Source organism: Chelonia mydas, chromosome 6 (assembly GCF_015237465.2).
Source record: "Chelonia mydas isolate rCheMyd1 chromosome 6, rCheMyd1.pri.v2, whole genome shotgun sequence".
Lineage (NCBI taxonomy): Eukaryota > Metazoa > Chordata > Testudines > Cheloniidae > Chelonia > Chelonia mydas.
In genome coordinates this window covers 58,204,860-58,218,081 of record NC_051246.2, presented here as the reverse complement: position 1 = coordinate 58,218,081, position 13,222 = coordinate 58,204,860, and the positions used below count along the sequence as shown (strand labels likewise).

The window sequence follows — 13,222 nt, the reverse complement described above, 5'->3', positions numbered from 1 at the left end:
ATGCAACTGTATCTATTCAGTGCTTAAATTACACAAATTAAGAAACTGTAAAACCAGTGACAGTTATGGCACAAGATTAGGGACAGGATACGGGCACCCAGTATGGAAATCAAACAGCAATTCAGTATTAGCAACTGGCTATCTATAGATACCCAGTTGAGGAACAGGGCATTTTGTTTTTAAGAACTTTAAAACCTGCAAAAGATCTAGTATCTATGGATTAGAATGCAGTGGGGACAAGACATCAGATCTTGGAGAAAAGAATGCCAAAAAAGTTACTGATAAAGAGGCAATTGGATACCAAAAATGTGTCATGATTTACAGAAAGCCCTCACCATCCTTGCAGCGTCACCCCCTATTGGTGGTTACTGAGAGCACTTGTGATTTTTCAGTTAGATAGTGATTTTTATGAATAAACTGCTGGTTTCCACTGGGATGCCACTATTGCAAGAAAAACTACAGTTCTTGAGAATTCTACTGCTCTTGCCTTCTTCTCTAAATGTTGGTAACTTCAGGCCAAGTGGCCAGGCACGGGCAACTGCCTATATACAAATTGCTAACACATTAAATGAAACGTTATTCATTTCAGGTAGTATGGACAATTCCCAGTATTTCCATAAAGGAAGTGTTCAGGACAGCCTTCTTGCTGCAGAAAGTTTCCAATTTTTCAAGTTTTATATATTTTGGTAAAGGAAGGTACACTTACGCCACTAATGAGTGCTTCATTGCCTGTGCACTGACAGTTTCTCATGTGTTTGGAAATCTCTCAACACTACCATCACTGGGCTTATGTGTACGTACACACACACACACACACACACACACACTTCCCCAACATCCTGATTCCCTTAGCATTACAATTCATTAGAGGGCATTTATTCATTTATTGTCAAGCCAGTCATCACCTTCTGATATACAAAAATTGTCACTGCAGATTGGAGTGAATGTAAACACTAATACAGTCTCTTGAAGTACGTAATCAGCATGTCTCTTCTCATACTCTACCACCAATTCAACATTCCACTGCGAAGATACCGAACTTCAGACCCATGCCAATTGATTTTTAAATCCAGGGAAACTGCAGCTCCTACACCAGTTGTTTCAGAAAAAAATACAACTGGAATATGCAACTACGTAATAAGCAAGTTACCTTTGTTTTATGTTTTAAAATAGGCACTACATTTAATGCTCCTATTCATTAAGAATGGTGCCAGCATGAAGATTAACGACCACTTTAATGACTCTCCAGTGGTTATTCACCAGAAATATCCAGTTCTCCCCCTTAATTATCATTTAAAGTTGTATTTCCTCCCACTTCAAACCTGGAAGATATATACTTACCATTGACATGGAGCAGTTGTCCAGGAGCATTGCTTAGGAAAGGGCCCTAGTTTGTTCAGGGAAATCATTCTCAACGTTTAGAAAACCTTCCACTTAAAATCTAAACAGTAGGGAATGTTAGCGTAAAAGTTAAACTATGGTGCACACAAATGTTAAAATGTACAAGTTGCTGTGGCCATATTGCTTCTAATACTAGAATTCTGCATCTAGAAAGACAAAACAGTCACGTTAAATATGGGGAGACTGCTGCTGGGCTAGAACTCATTCTCCTAGCTTTCAAGACAAGTGCTGCTCTGGAATTTAAAGCATTTACCCAGCTCCTTAGTGTGTAATCAGCAGGATGAAGCTAGAGAACTCGCAAAAGAATTTTAAATTCTCCTACAGTTAAGATAACTTTCTTGGATTTCACATACACAGGTCTGGGACAAAGTTACAATAAGCTAGTAGTAATGTAAGTTTCTGAAGAGACTAGTGAAATAGTCCCCTGTGGTGTAGGACATTGTACATCTCCTTTATTTTAAGAGAACAAAGAAAAGTGTCTGCCACTAGAATGTAGTTTATGGTTCAAATGCTCTGCAGTGAGATGAAGCAGCAAGACCATTCGGTCGAACCAGAGGAACAGCTTATAGTTTGGGAGCATAATGTAGTAAAATCTCATTCTGTGGGCAAGTTAATGACAGAATGGTAAGGGCAGTATCATTCAATTCATACAAATCTAAAGAATCATAATGTCAATGGTGTCACCCTCCGTGGTGTGGCGGGGGAGGGAGGGGGGGAGGAGAGAGAGACATGACTCACTGGACCCCACGCTCTCAGCTCCAGGTCCTCCAGTTGGTGGAAATTTGGATAATACAAAGTTGTCAGAAATAGGTCAAATCGAGTATCATTAAAAAGTCCTTTCTCCCACAAACACAACAGAACCAAACATGACATACTTAGAACAATTATTTAGACAGGTATTTGAGAAAGTGTTCAAAAATCAAAAAAAAAAATTAATATTACTTTAACACAAGGATGCATGGCTTACTTAAGAGACATTGATCTTTGGTCATCCTAAGGAAGTTAGCCTTGAAAACATTTATTCATCAAAGTCATCATAAGTGTTCTCTCCATGTAGGGCACCAATAGACACATTGTCACACTGATCCTCATGCAAGCTGCACTCACGCATCTCTGTACAAGGCAGGTTGCTGGCCAGACATTTGCAGGGTGATGAGCATCTGGTCTTTGCACACAAACATTTGATTAGTTGAAGGTTGATTCAGAAGTGCGCGGTATTTCACACAACTGGGGAGATCAGTCTATCCTCCAAAACCCACCCATGCCCAATAAGGAAGGGTAGTTTTGGATGCACTCTATTATCTCACAGCCACTCCATTGCTTGATAATTTGCCCTCTTGCCCACATATAAATGCACCTCTTATCAGTAGCAATTTTTCTCCATTTATCCGCTTCTTGGGAGACATCCACCAGCACAGCTCTACAAGTGTCATAATGTTGGTCTTCAAATGGTAAACTCAGCATATAAAAGCCTCCCCCTGCATTTTTGACCTCATCAGTGACCATCTCATCTTCAGAGCAAGAAGAGTCTTCAGAGACTGAATCAAATGCATTCCAGTAAAATAAATTGGTCTTTCTACAGGCAACCTTCCAGTAGCATCACATCCTGAAAGGGCGTGGAAATCCAGCAGTGGGGTGGCTTTTCATAGTCCGAGTGTTAGGAACACATCTCTGAGGGATATACAGAGATTCTGTCAAGCCTGGTCATGGGAACTATGAAGAAACTCCACTGAGCCGTGCAAGACAACAGCTTCATTATAGCATGCAACAACAAAATTTTCAGAGCATTTCTTTGCATGCTGGAGCATTTTTCCTGCAAGGTATGAAGTTAACTCATCTTTGTGCAAGTATAAGACAACAGCTTCTTCATTGTGACATTGGAGATGTCTGAGGAGTCAATGATTTAGTACTGGACAATACTAGTACAATGCTATACCATGGAATCTCTTCTTTCTGTTAATATTTTCACCTGAGTCTTCTGCATATGTATTAATCCTCAGGTGGACTTTGTCATCAGTCCACCAATTTCTCTGTAGCCTCATAATGAAGTTTTCAGCCAAATCTCAGCAGGTATTAATAGTTTCTGGTTTGTCGAGAGCTTGTATCTCAGTCATACCAGCTATGATTGCTACTCAAAAGGCATCTGTGGCATAAGGTACCAGTCACATTGTCCACTAGGTCCTGGCTTAGGAAGACCACACAAGGTGCTTTTTACCTGGTACATATGCATTGTTCCGTCGCATTCAAACATCAATCGTGGTACCATGGAGAACTCGTATTTTCTCCCAAAGTCTCTCTCAGAGCAATATCATGCAGAGATCTGGACAATGACCAGGAGACACACAAACAATGATCTGCCTGCAGTTAGCTCTGTAACAGCACCTGCCACCATGTACTTTGACTTTATTCTTTTGCATTTGAGAACAGCTTTAGTCTGTTCTTCTTGACTGGAGCCCATAGATGGATGATGCCTTGGATAATTCTTTGGGTTTGAAGGCTCCATATGAGTCATGACCCAAAGTATCCATTTGACTGACATCTTTAGCTATCTCATCACTGAAGACTGCTTTCATAATGATATTAATGAGCCCTGGTTCATCATATACAAATGGATGGTCAGTGCACGTAAACTCATTCTCTATCTTTAAAATTGCTCCTACTTGGCATTTATCACCACCTAATGAAACTAGATAATGCTTGGTTATTTCCAGGCAAGTCATCCCAGCCTTGATTAATATTTCATTCAAAATTCAATGGAGTTTTGGGGTTGTCAGGAAAACCCAGGAAAGAGCATTTGGATGCTGTGTTATGTCCACCAACCTCCCTCCCCAACGCCAATGACTTTCATTGCTCTGTTTTCATGTTCTAGGGCTTTATCTAAACCAAATGCACAGCAGAGACTTGTGACCTTTCAAAACCCAAATTCCTTTTGGAAATTTCTCCCATATGTCAGGATCAAACTTTCCTACGCCTCTTATTTCAGCGAGGTACCAGACAGTCATTGTAAAATAGTTCGTGAAATACTTTTTTTGCTTCCAATGCGGCAAGATGCAAATTCCAATTAGCAGTCCTGACAAATCAAATAAAGAGCAGCAAAGACTCAAACATCTTCACGTATCACTGCACCATCCCAAAAAGTTTGCTTTGTCACTGATTCAACCTCACTGAATTGCTTGATGCATTCTGGGATATTCACAGAATCACAGAGGATTAGGGTTGGAAAAGACCTCAGGAGGTCATCTACTCCAACTCCCTGCTCAAAGCAGGATCAACGCCAACTAAATCATTCCAGCCAGGGCTTTGTCAAGCCTGGCCTTAAAAACCTCTGTGGATGGAGATTCCACCACCTCCCTAGGTAATCTATTCCAGGGCTTCACCACCCTCCTAGTGAAACAGTTTTTACTAATATCCAACCTAGACCTACCCCACTGCAACTTGAAAACATTGCTCCTTGTTCTGTCATCTGCCACCACTGAGAAGAGCCTAGCTCCATCCTCTTTGGAAATTCTTGGAAACCCCCCTTCAGGTAGTTGAAGGATGCTATCAAATCCCCCCTCACTCTTCTGCAGATTAAATAAGCCCAGTTCCCTCAGCCTCTCATAAGTCATATGCCCCAGCCTCCGAATCATTTTTGTTGCCCTCTGCTGGATCCCTCCAATTTGTCCACATCCTTTTTATAGTGGGGGGCCCAAACTGGATGCAGTACTCCAGATGTAGCCTCACCAGTGCCAAATAGAGTGGAATAATCACTTCCTTGATCTGCTAGCAATGCTTCTACTAATGCAGCCCAATATGCCATTCGCCTTCTTGGCGACAAGGGCACAATGTTAACTCATATCCAGCTTCTTGTCCACTGCAATCCCCAGGTCCTTTTCTGTAGAGCTGCCGCTTAGCCAGTCAGTCCCCAGCCTGTAGCAACGCATGGGATTCTTCCGTCCTAAGTGCAGGACTCTGCGCTTGTCCTTGTTGAACCTCATCAGAGTTCTTTTGGCCCAATCCTTCAATTTGTCTAGGTCACTCTGGACCCTGTCTCTACCCTCCAGCGTATCTACCTCTCCCCCCAGCTTAGTGTCATCCACAAATTTACTGAGGGTGCAAACCATCCCATCATCCAGATCATTAATGACAATGTTGAACAAAACCAGCCCCAGAACCGACCCCTGGGGCACTCTGCTTGATACCGGCTGCCAACTAGACATCAAGCCGTTAATCACTACCCATTGAGCCCAACAAGCTAGACAACTTTCTATCCACCTTATCATTCATCCAACCCATACTACTTTAACTTGCTGGCAAGAATACCGTGGGAGACCGTATCAAAAGCTTTGCTAAAGTCAATGTATATCATGTCCACTGCTTTCCCCATATCCGCAGAGCCAGTTATCTCATCACAGAAGGCAATCAGATTGGTCAGGCATGACTTGCCCTTGGTGAATCCATGTTGACTGTTCCTGATCACCTTCCTCACCTCCAAGTGCTTCAAAATGGATTCCTTGAGGACCTGCTCCATGATTTTTCCAGGAACTGAGGTGAGGCTGACCCATCTGTAGTTCCCCGGATTCTCCTTCTTCCCTTTTTAAAAGATGGGCACTATATTTGCCTTTTTCCAATTGTCTGGTACCTCCCCCAATCGCCACAAGTTTTCAAAGATGATGGCCAATGGCTCTGCAATCACATCAGCCAACTCCCTCAGCACGCTCGGATGCATTGCATCTGGCCCCATGGACTTCTGCATGTCCAGTTTTCCATATTGCAGCTCTCCATCATGTGCAATAGGTCACAGAGTGGAATGCACGCTGGATGTGTGGAACTGGTCTTGCACGTCCTGTGTTTTCTGGGAAATGTCTTCAAACATATCAGTATGCTTTTCAAAGACGACATGTAATTACATTATGTAATGTATGTTATGTAACTATGCACACACCATTTGCAGATGGATTCCAGTAATTTCTTGCTGGATGTTGATGTCAACCATTCCTCATGACAACTCTTTGGACAGAATAAACAAAGCTGATCAGTACCACTGAACTGCTTCCTTTTTGCCGATTATGGCAAATAACTTGAAGCATTTCTTCCATTTATAATAATCTGTAACAGTAAAAAATTAGATATCTTGTTCTGAGCATTAACTAATAACAGTACAGTCCGTCAAGGGTCACAATTTAACTTTGTGAGGGCTGCATGTTTGACATGCCTGTGTTAAAGTACAATTAAACAAAGCCGATTTTTAAAAAAATTCTTATGTATCTACGTAATTGTTTAAGAGTTGTCATGCTTGGTACCTTGTGTTCGTAAGAGAAAAGGTTTTGAATGATACCCAACTTGACCCTTTCTGACAACACTATCATCAAAATTTCCACCAACCAGAGGACCTAGAGCTGGAAGCTAGGGTATGGGGGAGGGGGAAGGAGAGGGAGGTGGGGGGAATGAGTCTCCTTTGCTGTGCCACACCACTGAAATTATGATTCTATAGATTTTTACCAAACAAGTTACACCTTCCTTACCCTTTTATCATTAGTTTGCCCATGAAATTACACACACTCCCAGACTGTAACTGTCCATACACAATCCATACAAGAGACTATAATATGCAAACTATTAGCACAGTGTTTCTCTATGACTGGTCCGTGGAACAGCACTGGTCCCTGAGATCTCCCTGACACAGTTGAGAAAGGCAGCAAGCCAGTCCTGGATATCAAAAAAGTTGAAAAACACTGGGACAGTGTCTATGCCCCTTCTACATGTGGACAACTCCCTTTAAAATGGAATGGGAATTATATCCATGCTTCACGAGAATGAACTTTTACAAGCAATTCAGTGAAATGTGTCTAAAATGAAAGCTTTTTAAATGGGGGGTTTTATATGCAAAAATTCTTTGATAATTCTCCTTCTCCAGGCTGGACAAAACTGGCCTATCAGCTCTGTGAAAACTGTCACCAATTCAAGTATAAGGAAAGGTCTGAAACCCAGACACAGAGACAGTGCATATGAAGGCAGACACTACGACTGAATCACATCATGTTGCAAGCCTCTTCCATTCAAGTTATTTGTCTTTTGAGCAAAATTTGTTTCTAGGATCTAGCAGGACAAAAGTTTCCCCATTCAAGATATCAAACTTTTTGAGGGTGAGCTGAAAGGGGAAAGAACCCAGGCTGAACCGAGAAAGATGTTTCGATCCGATGTGACCAGATGTAACAAGATTGCTCAACTGATGAGATGTACTGTTCCACTCCCAAAAAAATCAGTGGGACTCATTTTTGTCACTACCCCACAGAGCTATCAAAAGTCATGGAACTACAGACTCTCCTAAGTTTGGACAGAATATCTGCAGCTGGAAGGAGGTCTTAAATACTTCCTTCAACACTGACAGAAAACATCTCTCTGCTACTGCTACCCTTCTCTCCTGGTCTGTTTCCTGTGTTTAAAGTTCTAATTTAGCAAAGTGCTTCATAGCCATCTCTGGTTTCTCCCTTTCCACAATTTAAATAGTTGATTCCCCACTTCCTAATGCATGTATAATATTTGCCCATGAGTGTTCTATCTAGGGAGTATCTTCTGCAGTGTATTTACTCTCCCCTTTTTGGTGTTTACAACTTTAAATATTTGTTTACTTACATTAATAATCCTAGCCAAGATATTACATATATAGCTCTTGATCTTTCCTCATAAGTTAATTGCTCTGGCATGTGATCTTTTTGTTGGTCTCCTCTGGATTGCGTTCAATTTATCAACATCTTTCTCGAAACATGGTGCGCCCAACCAAATGCAATTTCCTAAATATGGTCCCACCAGAGCCAAAGAAGGACCATCACTACTTCTCTGTGACATAATGTTACACACACTCACAGGCATGCAGTCTTTGGCTGCCCTGGGCTATTTTAAACATGAATTTACAACATGATGGGGATGTCATTCTTGTTCCACAGGTTTCTCACTCCTGTGGAGTATCTGTATTTTAGATTATTTTCTGCCTATGTTTCTATTCTCTCTAATTCTGTTTTATAACATTTTCCTGTCCTAACTTTTATTCAGAATTTCTAATATTATATGCTCTTTCTGCTCTTCACTAAGGTGTTACAAGTGTAGTCTTAATGCCAACAGACACCTTCTTCCCAGCTTGACACATTGATACCTATACATTTTAAAATATTACAGTAAAATTTTAAGTGAGCTACATGCTTTCCAAACAAAGCAAGATAATATTCCCTTTGGGGAAAGGATGCTATTTTCTTTCCATCATTGATTTTTAAGATTGTATTGCATGGAGACGCAGAGTTGGACTGGAAGAGAGGAACAGCTAATTTCTCATCCTAGATCTGAACTGACTCCTTCTGTGGCCTTGACCAGTCTAACTCAGTCTCATTGCTAAAATGGGTATAATTAATTCCCTGAATACTCCTTTAAATAAGTTAATGTTAACCCTTTGAAGATGGAAAGAACTACTGAAGTGCTAAGTATTATTTCCAGCTGACAGCTTTGAGCAGGGGGTTGGACTAGATGACCTCCTGAGGTCCCTTCCAACCCTGATATTCTATGATTCTATGACAGCCTTAAGACCCATCAAGTTAAAGCTAACTGGTACCCCACACACATTAATGCAAGGGAAAATGTAAAGACTACTTTGGTGTGAGCTTTATACCACTCTCTTCTTAATACAGATATAGGGTATGTCGAGGGAAGCAGAGAACTAGTCTTTACCATTAATAGTAATAAAATTTAGATCTTCCATAGCACTTATCTACACATCTCAAAACACTTTACAAAAGGAGGGGTAAGTGTCATCCACATTTTATAGACCAGGAAAGTGAAGTTTAAAAAGGTAAAATGATTTATCTGATGTCTCACACCAGGTCAGAGGCAGGGCTTTAGAGTAAGAGAAAATATTAATTATTTGCAGAAAACAGCTGCTAAAATACATGAAAATCTGAACTGCTGAAAAACTAGAGCAGTCCCCAAGTCTTCAATCACTGAATAGTAGGCTCCCTCTTCTGGTAGAGTGAGGATGTCACACATCAGGAGAAACTGAAGTCCTCCTGCACCTTACCGTTTATACATTTTAGCTCTAGCTGAGAGGTCACCAGATACTTTACACAAAGTTTTACACACAAGTGTTGTAGGCATTAATTCTGTATATTAGCTCAGCTGAGTGACCTTTGTTGAAAATCTTTCCTAGATAAAGCTGTTGATCAGAATCTGGCTTCTCCCAAAGAGAAATCTTGTAGGAGAGCAACAAGTCACCATGATCCAGCCCATCTGACAGAAGAATGGTGGTGCTTGCCGGGGACGAAGATGTGCAAAACCACAGGTACAACAGTCAGGCTAGTGGGAAAAGGCAGTTGCTGGAGTAACAACAACAATGGTAAATTAAGCAACTTCTAGTTTTGGAACAAGTAGTACCCAGGTTCCAAGTAACATATAAATTCCAAAACAGTAAAGAGTTAACAGTAGCAAGTGGACCACAATCTACTACCTAATATATCCTTTTTTCTTTCTCTCTCTCTTTTTTTTCTTTTCTTTTCTTTTTTAAACTGAAGCGTTGTAGTGAAGGGAATTCTTACAGCAGTATTGTTTTGTTCTTTTCCGGCTTCTGTATCTTTTTGGATAGAAATCAGGTAACTTCAGACTAAGCTTCTTGGCAGCACGTTAGATGAACTTCGACGTGTTAAAAGAAAACCAAAACTCTCATCTATACGGGTAAATCCTATCCATGCAACCATAACTCCAACTAAATTCACCCAGTGTTTTGGTTTCAACAGGAGACAAAAAGTTAACCCTTAGCTGTCAGAAGAGTTGCAAGTTTTCTTCCATCCTATATACATAAAAGCAAATAGGAGCTTAGGGCATGGCTACACTTGCAGATGTAGAGCACTTTGAGTTAAACCAGCCTTCGTAGAGCGCAGTAGGGAAAGCGCTGCAATCTGTCAACACTGACAGCTTCAAGCACACTGGCATGGCCACATTTGCTTCACCTGCAGCAGGATTAGGTGCAGTGCATTATGGGCAGCTATCCCAGCATGCAAGTGACTGCAATGTGCTTTTCAAATGGAGGCAAGGGGGGGTGGAGTGTGACAGGGAGTGTGTTGTGTTTATGTGAGGGGAGAGAGAGTGGGTTTTTGGGGGGCTGAGAGCATGTCAGCATGCTGTCTTGTAAGTTCAGACAGCAGCAGACCCCCTTCCCCCGCCCCACCTCTCTCCCTCTCACACACAGCATTCCACACTAATGGTTGCTTTATCTCGGAGCAGATAAGCAGCTGGCTGTCAGAAATGGAGCTTTCAAAGGGCATTTCCGCATTACTACAGTGATTCCAAAACAACGACAAGAGTGACCACTTGACTTAAGGGGATTATGGGACGTTTCTGGAGGCTGATCAGAGCTCAGCAACGCAACACCTCGTCCATACTGGTGCCGTGGTGCTCCAGCGGGAGCGCAGCCAATGTTATTTCACTTGCCGAGGTGGAGTACCAGGAGCGCTGTAGCCACGGAGTCAGAGCGCTCTACGTGCCTTGCCAGTGTGGACGGGTAGTGAGCTAGTGCACCTGGGGCTCCTTTGTTGTGCTGTAACTTGCAAGTGTAGCCAAACCCTTAGTGGTGAGTGGTAACATTCATTTCTTCCAGCATGCTTCCTCAACTTACCAACATGGATTTCCGAAGCAATAGAGAAGCTGGTATCATTTCCATCTCCTATTAAAAGTCTGATATATTTAGCATACCTGGGTAAAGAATAAAGTCACATCCTCTTCCCCTGCTCACTGTGCCACACCACAGACTTGGTTTTAACAAACAAGAAAACATTGATGCTGTTGAATTTAAGGCTGAAATCAGACTCCTTTCTTCCAAATTTTAAAACAAGTAACTGAACACATCAAAAAGTTTCAAGATACTATTGAAGGGGAGAGAAATAATTTCAAAAATAGCATTCTAAAAGTTAAAACAGACTACTTGTACAATAACACAACAGCAAGTAGTTTCCTACTTGTTTTTTTCATCTCACACAGTGAATACAATATTTAACTGTTGTGCCATAAGTGCACATGGTACCTTATTTAAAAAAAAAAAAAAAAATGAACGACTTCTCTGCCCAGGACAGCTGTCTAGGACAGCAAGGGATGAGAGATAAGTGCAGGGACATGAGAAAGACAGGATTATGAATGTGAAAGATCATGAGGTTTTGTTTTAAGTACACACCTTAGTCTTTTATAGCAACCTTTGTGTATCATTTATATTAAGTTGTCTTCTATGCAACATAATTGGAGAACAGTCTGGTGAGCAGGTAGGAGAGTGCAAACTAAACGTAGCAATTCTTGAGATTAAAAGGAGGAAAGAAACTGCATTGCTCAAAGGAAGTGAAAGCAATTTACTTGTAGCAGGTGAATCAAAGTTGTTTATTGTTTTAGAATACTTAAGAGTTTTAAGTGCAAATATCAGTGAGAGGGCACTTACCTTGCAAACAGACATGATGTTAATGTTTATCATTTTATTGATTGTCTGCAGGAAAAAACAGATTTATAGAAAAGATTATTTTGATAACTATTAACAAACTGTCCAGGGCTCAAAGTGTCATAATTTAAAAAAGCCACGTGCACTATAGCAAAAACTCTATCTCCAGCAGGAAATCTAGCAACCTCCCCACCCCTGATCTCTGTCAGAATCAGGTGTGCACCCAGATTGACATGGGTGTAGGCTGTCAGTCACTTAGATATTGAAAGATATCTCACCACAAACATGCAGGCATTATATTTAGTTGTATGTACAGTAAGTCTGCTTAATTACCTATGTAATGTAGAGTGAGCACCTGATTTAAATTAAAAAGGTAAGTGGGATCATTTGGCATTCTGGACTGTGAACTAACATTTATCCTCATTTCAGATTGTGTGCTCTGAAGACTACTTTCCTGTAGTCGATACCTATTCACACCTGCTTCAATACAAGAGGATGCAGAGAGGCAGTAATAGGGTAGGAAAAATCATAGTTAAGAAAATCTGCAATTCCTTCCAGTGTTAAAGAAACAACTTGAAAGAATAAAAAATGAGTGGACTGGTACCTCAACTATTTTACTGGATGATTTTTACCAGTTTAGGAATCCTACTAATGTGAACTGTGCATGCATATCATGGTTGCAAAACACTTCCTTATACTATTACATACTTATAAACTCTCCGGCTGTGTAAATTCTGGCTTCCTTGACATGATGACCACTGAACAACATTAAATCACAATTGCTTTTAATATATTACAGACTTTTAAATGACTATCATTTGCCTATATATTGCTTAGTGTATTAATTCACTTACTGACAAGTTTTTTAGTCATTAGATGAAGATACATTACAGCAGTTTCAACGAACTTAAGATTTTCAAGCTTATTTAACGGTGACCCCAAAAGAATGAATATATCCATTAACCTGTTTGAGTTATCAGACCATGAGAATGGGACAAAGGATGGACACATTTCTAAAAAATGTGCACATTTTGAAGCATGAAACTTTGCATTTCAGTTTTGTTTATCTTGTTCATATTTAGTATGTATTTAGTACTCACTAAAGTATGAACCCTGGCAATTTGAAAAACAATCTTTAAAGCTGTTATAAAAACTGTCAAGTCCACACAAGTATAACATCTGCAAATATTCTGTATTTTTTCACATGGATCACTCGCTTTCACTGCCTTCACTTCATTTTTTAAAAACCAAGTAAAAAGAGTACAAAAAAAGAGTAAAATTCAGTTGAGATTATACCCAATAGCCATGAAATACAGATATGGATCCCATAGCAACTGTAGCTCAGTTACATCTTTTACACGTAATTTCAAATGGATACATGCA

At 40.5% G+C, this 13,222-nt stretch overlaps 1 protein-coding gene across 2 annotated transcripts in view; it reads right to left on the bottom strand.

Moving 5' to 3' along the window:
* The window catches only part of HSD17B12 (hydroxysteroid 17-beta dehydrogenase 12), a 191,582-nt gene that overhangs the window by 39,926 nt on the left and 138,434 nt on the right, over positions 1-13,222 (bottom strand). For both annotated transcript variants that reach the window (XM_043548218.1, XM_037900084.2), the window contains one exon: positions 11,843-11,887. In XM_043548218.1, coding sequence (XP_043404153.1) covers positions 11,843-11,887 — 45 coding nt within the window. The remainder of the gene's footprint in view (positions 1-11,842; positions 11,888-13,222) is intronic.